Consider the following 20,665-nt stretch of genomic DNA (forward strand, 5'->3'; position numbering starts at 1 on the left):
AAACTTCAGCTTGTCCAAGTTGACAAGTTTCTTCATACTTAACAGTATCTATGATAAACATTAAGATGCACATGGTTTTAGTTATTAAAAGGAGCATTTAAGAAACCTTAAGAAGTAAGAGTCGTGTTCTTTGTATAACAAATTTATTTACGCACTAGCTTATGCCCGCAACTTCGTTCGCGGTTAAAAACCCTTTATCTAAGGGTTTTTAAAAATAAAAAAAAGGTTGGAATTAACGATTATCTCATGTCCTATTCCAGTTCCGGTTTCCGTTTTCGCTCCCATTACCAACATATTATATTATTTATTTTATTGAGATGAAGATTGCTATGGCAAACTAAACATACTATTGGTATAGTATAGTCTGGTTATTGACGTGGATTTTTCCGGAAAACAATGTAGTCTATGTGCTTTCTCAAGATCCAGTCTATCACTGTACCAAATTTCATCAAAATCGGTTCAATAGCTCTTGCGTAAAAGCGTAACCAACAAACTTACATTCCATTTATACTATAATTAGGGATTTACGTTACATTCAGTGGACGACCTTCACCCAAACACAATTAATTACTAACAATAATTAAGTAATGAGCAGTGATGTGCGCGTTTTGTACATTCATCATAATGAACTGTCAGCTCTTATTCGACGAACGGCTCTAATTGATTGACGCGAGTTAACCCGCTCTTAGCGAATGATTAATGTATCTATTAAATGGTTGCAACTACGCGGAAACCATAATGGCTTTTATAATCTGAGGTATGATTTTAAGGAAATGATAATGTTCTTCTGGTTATACGTGATATGAAGGTTTTTTCAGTAAATTGGTAAATAATTGTTTTGTTTAATACTAATTATACATCCATATATCTCACTCAGCCCAGCCAAAACTTGAAAATACTGTCAAAAAAAATGTTTATACTAAGACTTTTTAAATGGCTACTTGAAAATATTTTTTATAGTTTTGATGAATATTTAAATAAGTGTTAAGTTTTTGCATGCTTTTTATTTAAGCTGGATAGAGGACACATTGCAATATTTAAAATCCGGACATACCCTATTCCAAAGCAAAATAAATAATTTTATTTCATTTCAGTGTCGTATAACGGGCACTATTCTAGACGATTTCCTCACAGAAAAACCAAACACCACTTTGTAAAACCCGAGGATAGAACCCGAGAGCTCAGGCACAGCATGTCTTAATTGCTAACGTTGCGCCAGCGAGACAGATTACTTTTGCTGTTGTTGTTAAGTATATTTCATACAAAACAATTCGAATGAATTTAGAACTAATCGAATTTTATGTATGCCCGGTAAAGAAAAAGATGTGCAGACAAGAAAAACTCGAATAATTTTTTTTTAGAATCTGTAGTACTTAATTTAAGCCAATTTATTAATATACTTAATTCACATAATGTTTTTTATGTATTAACATAATCGGACGAGGCGAGTAGGATGTTCAGCTTATGTTAATTGATACGCCCTGCCCATTACAATGCAGTGCCGCTCAGGATTTTTGAACACCCTAAAATTATGAGCGGCACTTCAATTGCACTCGTCACCTTGAGATAAAAGATGTTAAGTCTCATTTGAACAGTAATTTCACTAGCTACGGCGCCTTTCAGACCGAAACACAGTAATGCTTACACATTACTGCTTCACGCCAGAAATAGGGGCCGTTGTGAAAGTGAAATTAAACATAATTAATTCACGCCATCTTCTGCTGCGTGCATTAGCTGCCTAGCAATGTTTTGGTTCTAAAGAGACGTAGCGCACCTATGAACTTAACAACATGTCTCAAAGTGACGAACGGAATTGTGATACCGTGTCGAATCATTGGCTCTTTAATAATCCCAAACTGCACTGCATTGTAATGTGGTATCACTTACCACCAGGGACAGATCTTGTTAGTATCTCCATTAAAAAAAAACAAACCTATAATCAACACTAAAATGCCGAATCGTCTAGGTCCTATAAATATATAAAGATCATCAGCGAGATGATATTGTGGTGTTCCTTCGTCCTTGGATTCATTCCAAGACTGTGTATTACTTTCTAGTGTCTATGTTATATATTATTTCGTCCTATTTAAAGAATTTGTTAAATTTCAAAAGTACTTAAAATTATTTTCAAGAAATCTTTACAATTTATAACTTTTGATCTACTGATTATATTCGTGACTATGTCGAGAACAGTGTGTATTGCGAGGGTGTGTCATGAGCAAGCGTCTCTTATGTTGTTTATTGGTGTCACGCGTCACGTCCACTCCAAGCCGTCTGCGTCACGGTAGATCACACGTCGGTACTCTTCTACTGCCAGGTTAAAACACTGCAATATTTCAAGATTCAACATCAGGTGATCTATTCGCCCAAATTGTAGGCGAAATATGCAACCATATTAATTATATCAAAAAATATATATTTTTCTCACATATTTGATATTTTCAAACTACACGAAGCGATATTTGAAATAATTAATTTCAAATACAAATCAAATATTTAGCGACAAAAATCTGGCGAGAACAGCTTTTGTCTTAAAGTTTACAATTAATATAAAATTAAGAAACTCATCTCTGATAAACTGAATATAATAAAACAGGATGGTTTTCGGAATTTCGAAGTGAAAACTTTTTAGCGGTGCTGAGCACTTTTCTTGAAATGGGTATAAAATGTTAAACTCGCGTCAGGACACGTGGCCTGATCGAAAATTATTAAGACAGTCGTTGAAATGATGTATTAAATATATATACTCCTATTCAAACCTTTTTCTTTCCGTTGCCTAAACTGAAAACAAAACAAATGCAATAAAACCAACAATGGCTCTTACACTAATAGATTACAAAAAGTAATTTGTATTGAGAGCGGTCGTACACTGTCGTACCACTTCAGTGCTTGTCACGCCTGCTTTGACATCAGCAGACTGTACCAAATGACCCACTGAACTCACTCTAGCTTGATCATTGGTGATATAACAGTAATATAACAATAATAGGCAATAATTCATGAAGCATTGTAGTACCTCTGTCTTTTTTGCTTCACAACTCGTAACTGTCAATAGTACACAATAGAATATTGACTCTTTATTGACGCGCGAAAGATTTTACGAAACGAATATTTTCAAGGTTTAAAATTAGGTTTATTTAATATAGTGAATTTAAATTATTTGATGACTTCTGATAGATACGCGGATGTATTTATTTATTTATTTAATACATCACAAAATCTATAGAACTTAGTTATGTTATAATAATACTATTGTAGAAGTTACTTACTAGATTTACATTTTGTGAGTGCGTGTGTGTTTGTGTGCTTGTGAATTACTACGTCTTGACTTGCGTATGTGTTTTATTTCTTGAACATGTGTTAGGTCCAGTTATTAATTAAATTATAGCTCTATGCTAAAAATGATAAAATTTTAAGTTTTATTGGTTCTAGCCAGTAGTACTTCTGAGAGCCGACGTTTCGCAATCAGAACGAAACGAGACCCTATTAGTAAACCCACGAAGCTATATCACTGGCCTATATCTCAGTAACTGCTTTAGTACAAAGACAAATTATATCCGATTTTATCTAGATGTAAGTTTTTACAAGGAACCGGAGGTTAAAAAAGAGCGCAATTTAAAGCGGTCTTATATATTTGAAAATTAAGTACATTTATTTTCTACTTTGTAATCAGTAATACTCTATTTCATGTAGTAAAAGTTGGCAAACCTAAGGTGTACCAAGGTGAACCCAAGACACGAGATGAGAGCAATATCTCATATGAGGTGGCCTTTATGAGCGCTTTTTTTTGTTTTGTAAATATCGAACAAACCAAGATATGCAAATTGTATAAAAAATAGACATTTTGCTTATGATTGTTTTATTAAAGGAAAACTTCAAAATTGACAGTGTTGTCAACATTTTGTCGATCCACAACTAACAATGATAGTTATTGGAGTTATCTTGCTTTGTTCTCGTTTTTTGGGGGAGGCCTTTGTCCAGGAGTGGATGCTCCGGCTGAATAATAATAATATATATACATAATAATGGTTTCGTCTCAGGCATAACTTTATTGAGCGAAGCTCCCACCGGGTGACTCCAATTGATTTCTGTGTTAAATTGTTTCTCGGACATTTCTGGACCGATTTTAAAAAATTTTGAACTCATAGAAAGCTTTCGACTTTCTTCTTTGAATTTCGACTTGATTCAATTATTATAATTAAAAACAAACATGATTCACAAATTATTCTAAATTAGCACGCGCTATTTATATTTTTTTAAAAATTGAGCCAATTGATCAAATCACATTAAGTTTTACTTGTAACACTGCTATCAATCGAGAGTGATTCGACTGCCAGGTTCTTAGTTAATGAATTTGCAAATCAGCACAAGTTTCTCATGTGACCAAATAAGGCGCTAATTCCTCATGTTTAAATATGGCGCCAAATTCCAAAAGATTCTTTTTATTGTTTTTGTTTGGATTAATTTTGTTTTGTTTTTGTACACAGACTTAGTTTACCTCGCTTCGCTCAAATATACGCCGTAGCGAAGTGGTACGACGAGCGACTGCGGCATCCTAGTACCAAGTTTATTTCTTAGGCCATTAGTGTTATATACTCTATGAGTGATCCGAACAATGCTGTCTGTGACATAACTCACGGATGGTCGTCGCTTATAGAGTCTGTGAACTATGCTATTGTTACATAAGAGCCACATCCAGTCCCACAGAACACACCACAGTGACTCAGCGAGTGTTGCAACATTGTCTTCAATATTTTTTAACACTTCTGTCATTCTATTGTTATTCAAATCTGACAACTTAATTAGATTATAAAATATTTGTATCGCAATCAATACAAGCTATAATTAGCTTCTGGAAACGTCCGCAGTTCATACGTTCAGTTCATAACATATTAAAAAAAAACTATGTCTAAGCCTAGGCCTATTATTAATGGAAATGTGAATAAATTTATCTTTTTTTTTAAATTAATGTAAAACCACGGCACGCATACCCTTTTTTATATAATATTTATGTATATTACTAGTATTTTATTTAATATCTTTTTGTAAAATAACACATTTGTAATTATAGAATATATTTTAAATTATTTACTGCAAGAGACCTACCATTCAGATACACAAATGTTTTTATGAATAGGATATTTAGTGGAATCATCTCACCGTATCCAAAACAATAAAACTATGTCGTAACGCATCACAAAACGATCTATGGTGTACCGTTATGCGATACGAAGCCCGGTCGCCTGAAGGCTCAATTTGAAATGTCGTAATACGTAAAGCTCTTTCTTTCTCTACGCTAACTAACAGGAAACTAACAATTTTGATAATAATATATTTTTATTTTAATTTCAGGTAAATATCTTATGACATATCGTCTTATATTGAAACACGGTATAGCTGGGAATAATATACAACGTATGCAGGTATGTAGGTACAAAAAATTTTTGAAACAGCGAATATATTCATAGAAATGAATCGTTTTCACCGGCTTCCAAAAAGCAGGAGTATAAACGTATTTTCCTCCTTTTTCCGAGACTTACAGACCGAAGAGGCATCTGAGACTTGACTTATAGCTTTATAGAGAGGCGAGGGTTTGTACATAGCGCAAACTATCATTAAATATTGTCAAAGTTATTATTAAATCTATATAAGTATTATTAACAATTTTGTACAAATTCGTTCGATATTCAATTTTCACATTCAAATATTTTTATTCAAAATACACTGGCCTTCAAAAGTAAGTATCACACTTTTTAAAATTAGGATAACGTTTTAAGTTCACAAGATATACTTTCAAAATAAAAAGGACTCCAAAGAGAGTTTAATTTTGTACATAAAAACTTTATAGTCGGTAACCTTCTTTTAAGAATTGGCTGAAAAAAAACTTAAAAAACAAAACCATTCCATTTTCAAAGTGGACGTTTCCGAATTACAATTTTACCATTCACATTTTTCTGTCTGTTTTAAATTTTTTTCAAGATCGATGGGTCTTGTTTTAAAAATTTATGCTAAAAAGCACATAACATTTATTTATCATGCCTCTTTCAGTTGAAAAATGTGCTAGAATCATTTTTCTGGAACTAGGCATCAGTATGCGTCGTACTGCAAGAATGGTGGGTGTGACGGTACGAACGGTCCAGAAGGTAAAGCGAAGGTACGAAGAGACTGGACACCATCTGAGGAGACCTTGTAATGGCAGACCCGGAGGGACTACATTAGTGACAGTATAGTGAGAAGAAGACTTGCTGAAGCAAATTTGAAACCCCGAAGACCAGCGAGTGGCCCAAAACTCGAGAGACAGCATCGAGTAGCGAGACTGCGATACGCCCGTGAACACATGCAGTAGGATGAAGAAGAATGGTCAAGAATTTTGTTTGCAGATGAGTCTCGATTCTCCCTTTACACTTCTGATGGAAGGCGAAGTGTTTACAGGCGACCTGGTGAGCGATACCTTCAAGCATCTCAGAAAGAGTCCAATACGGTGGAGGCTGTGTACATGTATGGGCTGGCATATCTTCAGAAGGTCGCACAGAGCTAGTAGCCATAGAAAATGGCACCCTCACTGGGCAAAGATATGCTCAAGAGATTCTCAATGAGTATGCAGGGCCGTATTTACCAAATATGGGTGATGGATCGATGCTGATGCATGATAATGCCCGGCCACACACGGCTCATATCGTACAAGAGTATATTCAGGAGGTCGGTATCAGCGTGATGGCTTGGCCATCAAGAAGTCCTGATCTCAACCCGATTGAACACGCCTGGGATGAGCTTGGGAGGCTAGTCAGAAATCGCAGACCACCACCTACTACCCTCAGGGCACTAAAGCAGGCCCCGGTTGAAGAATGGGAGAATATTCCCCAACATCGGCTCCAAAACCTAGTGTTCAGTATGCCAAACCGGCTCGAAGCTGTAATCAGAGCTCGAGGAGGCAATACCAGTTATTAAAAATTAAATAACATGTAATACATTTTAGTTGTATTTTTTTACACCAAACTAAAAATGTCTATTTTCATTGTTTTATCTTTTTTAAGTTAAACATGTTACTAATGTATAATTTTAGTTTCTAAGAATATTAAAGCCTATAAAATTTGCAACAAAACGTTTTTAGTCTTAAATCTCTACCTTCTATAGTTAAGAAAAAAATTAATTTGAAAAGTGTGATACTTACTTTTGCAGGCCAGTGTAGAATTCAAAATCGCTTATTGAACGTCAACAACCACCACCCATTGAAAATAGACTGCCGCAGACCTGAGAAAAACGGGTGCAAGAAACTCAGCGGGCTTTTTATTTATAAAAATATGGATTACAATATATTACATATCGTACAATAAACATTTATAATTAAAGAGCCTGAGGGTATCCGCTTAATTCCCAGTCTGTGGTATCATTAAAAAAATCGTTTATGTTATAAAATAAAACCTTTCCCACCAACCACCAATTTAGGTAACACATTTGTTTTGTATTTTTTCTGGGATTATATTGAAAAGCATATACATCGCCCAATAGAAGACTTTCTAACTCGACTTAACCGAGTAGTAGGCATAACAAGTTTAGATTTGTTCCTCGTGTTAACATTATGAGTTTCTAGCAATTTCCGAACACATAGAACATTATCAATAATATATTGAGAAGCAACAGTCAAAATGTTTATTTCTTTAAATTTTTCGCTTAATGATTCCTTAGATAGATTTTTATAATATACTAGCTGACCCAGCAAACGTTGTATTGCCGATATTAAAATCGCGATACAAAAGTAACTGTTGATCGTAGATGGGTGAAAATTTTAAGTTGTATGTATTTTCTAATGCTGACTCATAATCAAAGAAATAAAAAAATAAAAAAATAAATTTGGCATAGACCACCCTTAACATTTAGGGAGATGAAAAATAGATGTCCGATTCTCAGACCTACCCATATTGCATCTACCTTTGACCACCATTGACCTACCAAATTTTGAGTGCATATTACTCAAAATTTCATGAGAATCAGTTCAGTGAGAAGGAGTTTAACTACAAACACCGCGACACGAGAATTTTATATATTAGATTTTCCACAGTACCGTGTTTCACCAATTAGCCATCAATTAATATTCAGGATAATATAAGATTAACAGTTTCCTCCTGGTACAAATACTAAAACATTCTTACACACTGCGTAAATTTTATTCAGAATCATAACAGAAGTTGTGTATAAAATACCAGTTTTCAAGGTTCACAATATGTATAAGGGGGCGTTAGTTAATAAAACCCAACTTTGACAAATTGCTAATAGAATCGATAATAGTATGCAATATCCATCTCCGTTATTTTACTACGAACCATTAATACGATGGAACAGGTTAAATTTATTCATATCATAATAAATTCACTAAACAGCGGTAAACTTCCCGTATTTTAAACGTTTTCCTGTAGAAAACATGTTTTAGAAATCACACGCTGTAATTAACCTAGCTATTGAACGCTGTTAATATTAATAATTGTAATATTATTAATTGTATAATTAAATGAGAGAAAAGTTATAGGAAAGTATTAACATCTTTATAACTTGTACGACTCGCACTTGGCTGGTTTTTATTGATTTTGTTTTATTTCACAGACTAAAGAGACACCTTATACTACCAGTGGAAGGCTCCTTTGCATAGTAGCAACACTACTGTGTTTCGGTCTGAAGGGCGCCGTAGCTAGTGAAATTACTGGGCAAATGAGACTTAACATCTTATGTCTCAAGGTGATGAGCGCAATTGTATTGCCGCTCAGAATTTTTGGGCTTTTCAAGAATCCTGAGCGGCAATGCATTGTAATGGGGTGGGCGTATCAATTACCATCAGCTGAACTTCCTGCTCGTCTCGTACCTTATTTTCATAAATAAAATACCGTATTGCTGAGACCATCTTTCTCTATAGTACTAACTAAATTCAACAAAATAGGTACAGCAGTTAATAGTCGTGGTATCGTAACAAGTAATTAACTCATTTTTACACGCTTTTTATTAGCTTCACCTGTATGTATGTTTGTTTGTTTTCAACCGAATCATTTGGGCGCGATTTTGACCCAATTTAAACGGCCAAATTTCGTTCAAACTCCGTAGATTTATCGAGGACCGATGACAATACATTAATTTGATAAAATTATTCCATTTTTCAATTTACACAATAAGTCGTTTCGTTAATTCATATAATTTTTTCATCTGTCTTCGATGATGCACGAAATGTTTTTCATTTTAAATTTCAACTATTATATTTTTAACCAAAGCGTGTTTTTTAGTTTTTTTTTTTAATATTCTTATTACTATTTACATGCGTCTCGGCTGAGAAATGAGTACAAAATGACTCAAATCGCGCGGAATTTTTACCGTAGTGCGTGCAAGTTGACACTTAGTACCTACGTGGATTTTCATCCGCAAGGAAAATCCGTAATGCGTTCAAGCACTTATAATCCAAAAATTCGAACATATTTTTAATCTATTCTAGTCTAGTCTAGCGATATTGCGTGTCGCCCTTAGACCTAGTTCTATAAAATTATTAAATGTTTGTGCTGTATCAGTGAGGGGAAAGAGTTGCCGCGACGTGCAGTTGTATAACTGAGTTATCGCTGAGTCGTAATTTGTAGTCATTTAAAATTAATTAGAGTGAATTTGAACTGAGCGACATACAAAAATATGTTGGTCATCGATAAAGATTATTTTAATGACGAGCATCTGACTCGATGGAACGATTCACATCATCAACATGATCAGCCAGTAGACGTCCACTGCTGGACAATGGCCTCGCCTAAAGATTTCCACGATGATCGCTCCTGTGCTGCCCTCATCCACCGTATTCCGGCAATCTTGACCGAATCGTCGGTCCATCTTGTGGGGGGCCTATCAACACTGCGTTTTCCGGTACGTGGTTGTCATTCGAAGACTTTACTGCCCCAACGGCCATCTGTCGGTTGAGCAATGTCACTTTTGCAGTTGATTATAAACTTTTCAAAGTCATTCAAACTTGAACCATTTCTTTAAATTAAATTAGCTACAATGATCTCTTCAACAATTATAACTTAACTAGCGGTTCCGACAGTCGTTGTTCTGTACATAATAAATAAAATACTGCTTTTAATGAATTTGTCAATTATATTTTATAGCATTAAGAATTATTCCGTAAAGTATGCTCCCTGTTGTTATAATAAAATTAATTCACAACAGAACTGTCACACCGTGCATCAATAAATTCTCTCATAGAAAGTGTAGACATTTTGGAGATAAAATAATTATGGTTCCCAAATCGAATTAAAAACTGTCCTATCTCTCAAGTTGGACTAAAGCACACTCCATAAAATCCCCATTGAAATCCGTTCATTAGTTTAGAAGTTCACTGGAAATAAACATCAGGACACTGTATTTATGTATATTAAGATTTCTGTGAGACCCGATTACTCGTAGTTTTATGATTATAGGGTCATGAGCAGTATTAAACTAAAATTTTGACTTTCACGTATGTATATATTATTTTATATAAGTAACACTTATATTAAGAGGCTTTATTATATAATAGCTTCACGCCGTTGCATGTATTTCAATTTGATGCTGCCTCGAGGTCCTCAGAAAAAAAGTCTCGACAGGGTTTGGTTCTGCTGTATCTATATTTTACGTTCGTTCTATAGTGATATCAAGGCAACTGAACGGACTGTCTTTTCAATTTTATTAATTAAATGCAATATTTTATTTCAGAGGTACGAATTAACCCTCCTTGTAACATACAATATCTACGTCATTTTACTGTCATTATTATCATCAATGTTTCGTGGACCGAAGCTGGATCAATTATTTGTTTCATTACGAACGCTCTTAATGTCATTACAATGAAAGGCTCAAGAGCTTTTACAATTATTTATCATTAACTTTTAAGCTCCATAACACGTCTACGACACAGTTTCTCTTGCATCACGATCGTGCCATATAAGGAACGTTTCACACATTACACATAAACGTGACGATTGCTTAAGTTTTTATTTATTTATGAAAATAAGGGACGAGGCGATTAGGACGTTCAAGTAATGGTAATTGATACGCCCTGCCCATTACAATTCATTACAATTTCGGAGCGGCACTACAAATTGCGCTTGTCACCTTGAGACATAAAGCAACTAATACTACGCCTAAGCCTACTCGAGCCAGTCTCGAACAATGTGTGACGTTGACGTGCCACATGTTCTGTTAAACTTTGCTAATAATTGAAACTAAAATGACGGGTTGCGTGGTAAAACTTTGTAAAATTAAAACAACAAGAAATAAAAAAGACAGTGAGATTACATATTATCATCAGTAAGTATTTTGTATTTTATTAATTTCAATGTAATGTAATTTTAAAGATGCACACAAGCTTGTAATAGTTGCCGTAATAAAAAAGCTATTGTTCTTAGGTAGTGCGGTATCTAGTTGGAGCACCTTGGAGAGAGAAATCAATCCTTAATCTAAAGGTTTATACAATGAATTGCAGAATAAACTTAATTACAACAATTTTAGAGACTTTTTGTTATGTATTCATCAGGAATCGGACTATCTACTAACGGCCAGAAAATTGCAAAATACCACCTCGCCCCAAATACACTCCTTAAGTTTTCTTTCAGTGTTGTCAAATTAAGTTTTCTCTTTTGTTTATATTCTCGAGCCGTCAGACCTGTGAGGGTGTTTCTCAAGTGAAATAACAAGAGTAAAGTACACCACAGAACTAAACCAACGTTCAACATCAAGAATAGCACATACAGGTCCTTGATATCCGCCGGTTCATTAATAAGGCACGTCATATACGGAATTGAAAATCGAAGTATTGAAATCGACAAATGATAGTCACCCAGTTTAGTTGCAATGTAGTAGTAGTTATAAATTGTTGCGTACATCAGTGATGATACTATGTAAACGAGATATAAGACGAAGTATCTTCGGTTGTACAATCCAATGCAACGGGAGAAGAAGAAACAGTGATGGTCTCTGCGTAGGATACAGACGTTGCACACCTTACAATGCCACGCTATCGATGGCCGGTTCATCTTGCAATGTTCGCAGTAGCTGCCACACTCTATTTGCAGGTTTTGAGTGAAGCTTGTATCAGTTATGATGCCCAGGATCATATTCCCGATCACATTGATGAAGCAGAAGGTGGCACAGCAGACGTGGAACAAATCTTTGCACCAACACATATTGTAGTGTTTCACTATGACTGGTCGAACGATTATCATTTCAAATATGAAGAAACATGGCGTGATCACGAATATTATCGTATAACATATTAACTTCTCGTAAAGTTGTGACAAACTAATACCAAATAAAGCCATAATTTTTCTTTCAATTCATTAATAATACTAATTTTTATGATCCACATTTATGAAAGGATTTTGACAACAATGACAGATTTCATTTACATCAAAGAGGATGTAAATACTACGTAATAAGAGGCGAGACTGCCTTAGTAAAAATTGAAATTTAGTTGAGTATGAAACGTGCAGTCATTAACATAAGTTTGATATAGAAGTAATTACAGTATCGCGATTGGCCACGAAGTATAGTCCGGCTATGTTTGAAATCGAACAGTTGCTTATAAAGTAATGGATTTCGGCTACCTCCTTTTTGACAAGATTATATCCGTCACCTGTCAATCTATCAATGACTACACGTTTCATACAATCAAGTGCAACGCTTTTTTCTTAGAGAGTTTCGCTAGCCTTATAAAGCTACAGCAGCTAAACTACTACAGTATAGCTCTAAGGTACAGCTTGTGTCTAGAACACCATGATAGAGTTGATCACGCGATTGATTTAACTTAACACCCGGTTACTTATACATACATAAAATTCGTTTTAGAACAGTGCGTTGCAATTTTAGGGTTTGAATTTGACCTATTCCTATAAAAAATCTAGTGGAAAATTTGATTTGGTTTGAATTATCAAAAACAAATTACTGATTTGATTTATTACTGATATAAGATATACAACTTAATTCTCATGAACAATTATTAATCAAAATTGGTAACAACCACCAAAATTGTATAATTTAAAAACAAAGGCTGTATTTGTGTTGTTTGCAAGTTGCTTGCGACTCTCGCTACCGTTACCGGCGCGGGCGCCCTACCGGCACGAAGTTGGCATTTGATATCTCCTGCCCTTCACTGTTACTGAACCTCTTAAAGTGAAAAATGTGCCAGGTATATTAATATCAACTCGTTCTACAATCATTTTCTGCCAACTCGATTTTATTGGGATTGTTTGTTTCAAAACGCTCTTAAACTGACTGTATTAAATCTACATGATACGAGTATTTGCAAAATTTGTTGATACTGCATTTATTCATTCCAATTCCAATTCAAATATTCTTATTCAAAAAAAAAATTTAACAAAAAAAAACGACTTAAAAAACACTATTCCAAAACAATAGATATAATATGCACTAAAAGGTATTAAAAGAATTGCGTATTTTTATACAATCTAATTAATAAATCTGACTCTAGTTACAATTATTGTTATTTTTGGAAAAATATTTTAATTAATTATATATTGGTCACCCAGCCGAAAGTTTTGAGGTAACACACATAAAACAAAACATACCGACGAATTGAGAACCTCCTCCTTTTTTGAAGTCGGTCAAAAATAGGATTCAAAACAACTTATTGAACGTTTTGACGTTGACGTAGTGTTTGCACTACCTATTCAAAATAGACTGCCTCAGAGAAGAACATGCGCAAGAAACTCAAGAAAGATTCGTCATCATTATGTTTCAAAAATAAAATAATATATTGGAACTATGCGGTATATTATTAAAATAATATTATTTTAATTCATTATATTATATATATATAACCATCCAGACGCCATATGTCACAGAGCAAGTAAAACTAAAAGTACCTACTCTGTGGTCACAGAGTAAATTTGGCAGTTTAAAGAAATAACGGTATCAGCTTCTTTTTTGCCTACAGACTGCGATATAAACATAATTCTGTTTATTATGTAGGTATTATTATGTAATGGTTTAATGGCGACCATGTACCGGGAGGCGTAATGTTGGTAGGCACAAGATGGACCGACGATCTGGTCAAGATTTCCAGCGTTGTTTGGGGGACGCTTTTGTCCAGCAGTGGACGTCTTTCTGGCTGAAATGATGATAATTTAATACATTATTTTTTTTATATATTAAACAATGGCTTAAATTTTGTTTTATGCCTTTTATTAAACTATGATTGTTCTTTCATTACTATATCATTACTCTATCATTAATATTATACTACACAAATTAAATTTGAAAACAAAATTTTATGAACGATGCGGGACTCGAACCCACGACCTCTCGCGTTCCGTGCGAGTGCAACTGAGCTAACCGTTTGAGTGACGTATCGTCAAATCTTGTATGCTATGTTCAACTCTCAGGTTGTGGCTTCATCTACAGGATCTACTTTACAATTGATAACCTGCTCAACCCCAATATTAGCTTATTAGGAAATTGAATTGAGATGTCACTGTCAAATCGAAAAAAATTGTTACGTTTTTTGAAGTTAAAATAGTATACTATCATTGCTAGCGAACTAGCTAGTCGTTGCTACTGAGCTAGACTAACCTAATATCATTACTTATCCCTGATATAAGATTTACTATTACGGCCATTCAAAATATACTATCTACAGATAGAGATAAATTACTACCTTCTACTGTCAGTAATTAGCTGACAATAATCTGAAGCTGTCCCAATATACTCGATAAGTCATTCTTACCGCCTTATATTTTGGGACGCGTGATTTGCAATTAAAGGTAAGCTATTATACGTCATCCCATTGATAGACAGTGCAGCGTGTACGGATAAGGTTAGTTACTGTCGCGGTCGATAAGTCTATTGGGACAGAAAAGTCAACGATAGTTACAATTTTTATTTCAAGAAGAAGATAGACTGATTATTGGGAACGGCCGTTAGACAATTTCAAGCTATCTTCATCATATTCGAGTACTTCGCAATCTGCCTGAAATCCTTGTTAGCAATATTGCTTCAAAAAGCAATTTGCCTTTCGCTGAAGAGAATTATCTTACTAAGTGGGTCATTCAAATAATTTATTTGTAAGATCGATATAATTGCACGAGCCATAATCACACTTACTACGTTCTAATAACGTCCAATTTCCCGTCTTCGATTGCATAATCCAGATTGCAGATTAGATTGTTATTCATCGTTCTCATTGTGTTAAATGGTATCTGAAAACACTAAAGCTAATTTAATAAGGTATTGAGAATATGCCATAAATCAATTTGTATAGATGCTTAACTGAGTTTTATTAAATCTATATATATAAAAATGAATTGCTGTTCGTTAGTCTCGCTAAAACTCGAGAACGGCTGGACCGATTTGGAAAATTTAGGTCTTTAATTATTTGTTCCACAAATTCTTCCGTCCAGAGAACGTTTAAAAGGTGAATAAATAGCTCGGAATTAAATAAAAACAAGATTTTTTTTCCTTTGATGTGTCCATACATAATCTCTATGAGAGAATTTATTGACGCACGGTTTGACAGTTCTGCTGTGAAACAATTTCATTACGACAGCAGGGTGCATATTTTACGAAGTAATTCTTGATATATTATTGACAAATTCATATAAAAACATTATTTTATTTATTTGTATAAATATTTATTCTGATTCCAGTCAATATTTACAAATTTGTGCTAATGAGGTATTCCAGCATTATAATAATTATTAATCTGTACAGCACAATGACTAATGAATCATGTCATATAATAGAGTCTTGTTCCATCGCACCAGTATTCTGCAACTCTTAGATTAAGGATTGGTCTTCGCTGCGCTCCAACTAGATACCGCGTAGGCGTGGACATAAAGTGCGGTAACTAACAAGTTATTTACCAGTGGGAGGCTCCTTTGCACAGGATGCCGGCTAGACTGTGGGTACCACAACGGCGCCTATTTGTGCCGTGAAGCAGTAATGTGTAAACCTTAATAACAGGGCAAATGAGACTTGACATCTTATGTCTCAAGGTGACGACCGCAGTTTTTAGTGCAGCTCAGAATTTTTGGGTATTTCAAGAATGCCGAGCGGCTTTGCATTGTATGGGCAGGGCGTATCAATAACCAACAGCTAAACGTCTTGCTCGTCTCAACCCTTACTTTTCTTTAAAAAAAAAACTAATGATAAGTGCGTACGCGAGCCAGTTTCGAACAATGTGTGACGTTGACGTGCCACATGTTCTGTTTAACTTTGCTAATAATTGAAATTAAAATGCCGGGTTGCGTAGTAAAACTTTGTAAAAATAATACCACAAGAAATAAAAAAAGACACTGGGATCACATATCATCAGTAAGTATTTTATATTTTATTAATTTCAATGTAAAATAATACTAAGCGTGTGTTACTAAATTTGAAACATGCCATTGAGTGTCAAGATGCCACGCACACAAGCATCTAATAGTTGCCGTGATAAAGAAAAGCTATTATTCTTAGGTAGTGAGTGAGACCAATGCTTAATCTAGGATGGAACTCTATCACAGAAAGCAAGAAGGTACGGTTCATAAAATTGTTAGATTATATTTTGTTTCAAAAATAAAACATTGAATAACAAATAAATTACGTGTAGATGCATATGTACTATAGGTGACTATTATGTATCTAAAGAAAAAAGTGAAATCTTATATGATGTTACCCGAGCGTGACGGGTTAGTTACGTTCACTGCATATTGAATGCATACAAAACTATTAACTACATTAATTTTCACTTATAATTATTTTTAACTACGAGTGTTATTTAAAATTGGGGTATCTAATTGTAAAATATATAAAATAATAGCTGACACAGCGAACGCCAGTTAAAGTAATAAAAAAAGTACTTAAAATTTATCGTACTACAATTATTCTTGCAACTCAATAGAGTTGCAAGGCAATCGAATATAGCGTATCTGTGGATGGAATAGAATAATGTTAAAATCGCGATACAAAAATAGGTGATGATCGTAGAAGGGTGGAAATTTGAAGTTGTGTGTATTTTTTAATGCTGAATCATACTAAAATAAAAATAAAAAAAATGTTAAAAAAAAACTTAAAAAAATATATTTAGGGGTATGAAACATAGATGCTGGCCGTGTCTCAGACCTACCCGATATACACGCAAATTTTCAAACAAATTGGTTAGACGTTTTGGAGGAGTTTGGTAACAGACACGGGGACACGAGAATTTTTTATATGAGATTTACTTTTTTATGGAATCTCATGAGCGACGCTGGCCTTTTATCGTTAAGGATTGTGACGCGAACCTTCAAAGTTCAGAGTTTAGTTTAAGTACTATAATATTGAGTTTAGTTCATTCCTTACTAAGGTAAAGTTAAGGTAAAGCTAATGGAGGAAAGTACATTTAATACTATTTTACTCATAATCCTATGAAGTAATACTTTTATCATTTGTTATTTAATATACTACATTACCCGTACATTGTATATTAATAAAAGCTACGATTTATATTGACTTGTATATAATTTTAGTTAATAATTTCATAGCATACATTTTAATTAATGTTTTTATTTAAAAAACTTTGCGGAAAACTATTTATCTGAAGCCTTCTCGATATTCACAACGATAATTAATAGTTTTTCTACAGCATTAACATTGTATGCAGTCAGTCGAGCTGTCACATTGTTGTCTATTATTTCCATAGTACACATACCAGGCTAGCGAAACTCTTTAAGTAAAAAGCGATCCACTCGATTGTATGAAACGTGTAGTCTTAGATGACGGCTATATTCTTGTAATAAACGGAGATAGCCGAAATTCACCACGTTTTAAGCAACTGTTTGCTTTCAAACTTAGCCGGATTATACTTCGTGGCCAATTGCGATACTGTAATTACTACTATTTCAAACTTATGTCAAAGGACTGCACGTTTCATACTAAACGAAATTTCTATTTATACTTAGGCAGACCCGCCTCTTTTTACGTAGTAGTACATACATCCAATAGATCCAACAGAATCACATTGCCAATAGCAGGGATATATCTCAACACAATCGTTGACGAGTAAAAAAAAATAAGGACTCCGTGTCACCATACATAACAGTGAGGCACCAAAAAAAGCCGGTTAACATGTACATACATAGCCCCACGCATACACTTACACTAATACAAGCCGATCGGACGCCATTATGAGATTTGCCATCGTCTGTGACAGATCAGTTTGCGTCGCAATAAAATATTTTAAAAATGCCGTCGTGCGTTGTGAAAAAGTGTATAAACAATAATATAAAAGTATTAGTGGATATATGATTATTTAACGGAGAAAAAATTGTATAACTGGTATGCCCCGTAACCGCACACACACTAGTATAAAGGTATAAGATTTACTATTACGTATCTTATTATGTATTATCTCTTGCTAATATCATGGCGCGGAGTCCTTCTTTTTTTACTAGTCCGTGACCACAATATGACGATTACAAAATGTCGCTTCCCTTCTGTTGTATCTATAAAACGTATCGTGTTCATGTGAATCAATAGGTCAATGAGAGGCGGCGGCGTGGGATCGGTTCTCTATTAGCGATGTATCGATTGTTGATACATCGAGCAATCGATTAGATCCGGATGATTGCCTGAATTGTTCCTTTGTGTGTCGCCATATTATTGTAACGTTAATCCATGTTTAACTGTATGTTGCATGTTATTTTAATTGCATCATGCAACAATAATCTTTCAAGGCTTTGTAAAACTTGTATTATATTTTCAATTTTCATTGCACAGGTGTCCTTATTGTAACTATTCAGGACATAATATTATGAAGAATAATAATTAGTTCATAACAGTGCCTGTATATTTTTTTTAGATATTATATATATTTTTGTATTAGACTTTTTTCATGGAAAAGGAGGACAAACGAGCGTACGGCGTTAAGTAATCACCAGCGCCCACATTTTCTTGCAACACCAGGGGAATCGCAGGAGTGTTGCCGGCTTTTAAGGAAGGCCACACTTTTTTTTAAGGTACCATGTCGTATCGTCCCGGAAACACCACGCAAAGAAGCACTTTCCACAGCTTTGTAGAAAGTGGAAGAAAGCTCCTTGACTAGACTATAATAAATTTAATTTTAACTGACTTTTGTGAACTTTGAACATACTTTATAGATGATGAATATTTTTTGTTATTTTTGTTTTTGCAGTCAAATGGACAGCAAGGCATTACTTATAGGAAAACTCGAACCATTATAACAATGATGAATACTGAGAATGGGACAGATGAGCAATGAACAGAGAACTCTCACCATTAAGCCTTTACCAGCCTCTCACCAGGATTTACCAGTGGAAGGCTCCTTTGCACAGGATTCCGGCTAGTTTATGGGTACCACAAATATTTCTATATATGCGCCTATTTCTGTCGTGAAGCAGTAATGTTTAAGCATTACTGTGTTTCGGTCTGAAGGGCGCGTAGCTAGTGAAATTACTGGGCAAATGGGACTTAACATCTTGTCTCATGGTGGCGAGCGCAATTGTATTGCCGCTCAGAATTTTTGTCGTTTTCAAGAATCCTCAGCGGTACTACATTGTAATGAGTAGGGCTTATCAATCATCTTACCACCACCTGAACGTCCTGCTCGTCTAAATGCTTATTTTCATTAAGTGGAGCTCCTGGTTCGATCCTCACTCATCACGTACTAATGTGTTCTCGGTTTTACAAATCATACGTACGTTTCTTAAACGGCGACGACATTTTTATGATTGACAACGATCTTTTTATTTATCTGGGATATATGGTTTGCGGTGATTACATAACATCAGTTGACATATATATATATATATATATATGCTCGCTTGTGCTCCTTTCCCATAAAAAATTCGTCCTTGAGCTGAGACAACTCATAAACGAAGTCGAAACGTATAACCTATACTCAGCTTTGCATTTGTTAAAATAATATTTATTAATATGCTTAATATATATAAGATATTAAATTTAATATTATATGTGATTGAAATTCAGCGGGATCATTTGAGTGCAACAATAGAATTTAGATATTACAGTTCTGAATTTAGATCAAAAACTAAAATTTAATTAATCCCAGAAATGAGGAGTATAACTTTAAAAATAACAAATTGTTTAGATTTGCAAGAGCGTCATTTTAAGTCAATTTCCTAATATGCAAATATTGGGGTGCTCAACCCCATCAACTGTTAAGTAGATCCTGTAGATGAAGCCATAACCTGAGAGTTGAACAAGACATACCAAGATTTATGAACGCGATTTCTAGTCAATCATCGTCCACAAATTTTGTTTACAGTTTTAACATTAATTGGTTTTAACATTTATCACGGGGAGTGTTCCGAAGAGCTGTTTAACCTGATTCCTGCCGCCGAATTTCACCTTCGCACGACACGCCACAAGTTAGGATATCATCCCCACCATCTGGATGTGTGGCGGTCCTCCACAGTGCGGTTTTCAAGAAGCTTTCTCCCTCGTACTACAAAGCTGTGGAATGAGCTTCCTTGTGCGGTGTTTCCGGGACGATACCACATGGGTACCTTCAAAAAAAGCGCGTACACCTTCCAGGCCGGCAACGCTCTTGTGATTCCTCTGGTGTTGCAAGAGAATGTGAGCGGCGGTGATCACTTAACACCAGGTGACCCGTACGCTCGTTCGTCCTCCTATTCCATAAAAAAAATTGGTT

General features: G+C 34.7%; 2 protein-coding genes across 3 annotated transcripts in view; one reads left to right on the forward strand and one right to left on the reverse strand.

The window, feature by feature from the left end:
- LOC126970296 (mucin-4-like) overlaps window positions 1–20,665 on the forward strand; it is a 148,711-nt gene that overhangs the window by 56,985 nt on the left and 71,061 nt on the right. The window lies entirely within an intron of this gene.
- On the reverse strand, window positions 10,628–12,366 carry LOC126970712 (probable palmitoyltransferase ZDHHC24). Its single transcript, XM_050816808.1, has one exon. It carries the CDS (start codon window positions 12,315–12,317, stop codon window positions 11,505–11,507), a length of 813 nt encoding a protein of 270 aa, XP_050672765.1. The 5' UTR covers window positions 12,318–12,366; the 3' UTR covers window positions 10,628–11,504.

This window comes from Leptidea sinapis, chromosome 1, assembly GCF_905404315.1.
Source record: "Leptidea sinapis chromosome 1, ilLepSina1.1, whole genome shotgun sequence".
Taxonomy (NCBI): domain Eukaryota; kingdom Metazoa; phylum Arthropoda; class Insecta; order Lepidoptera; family Pieridae; genus Leptidea; species Leptidea sinapis.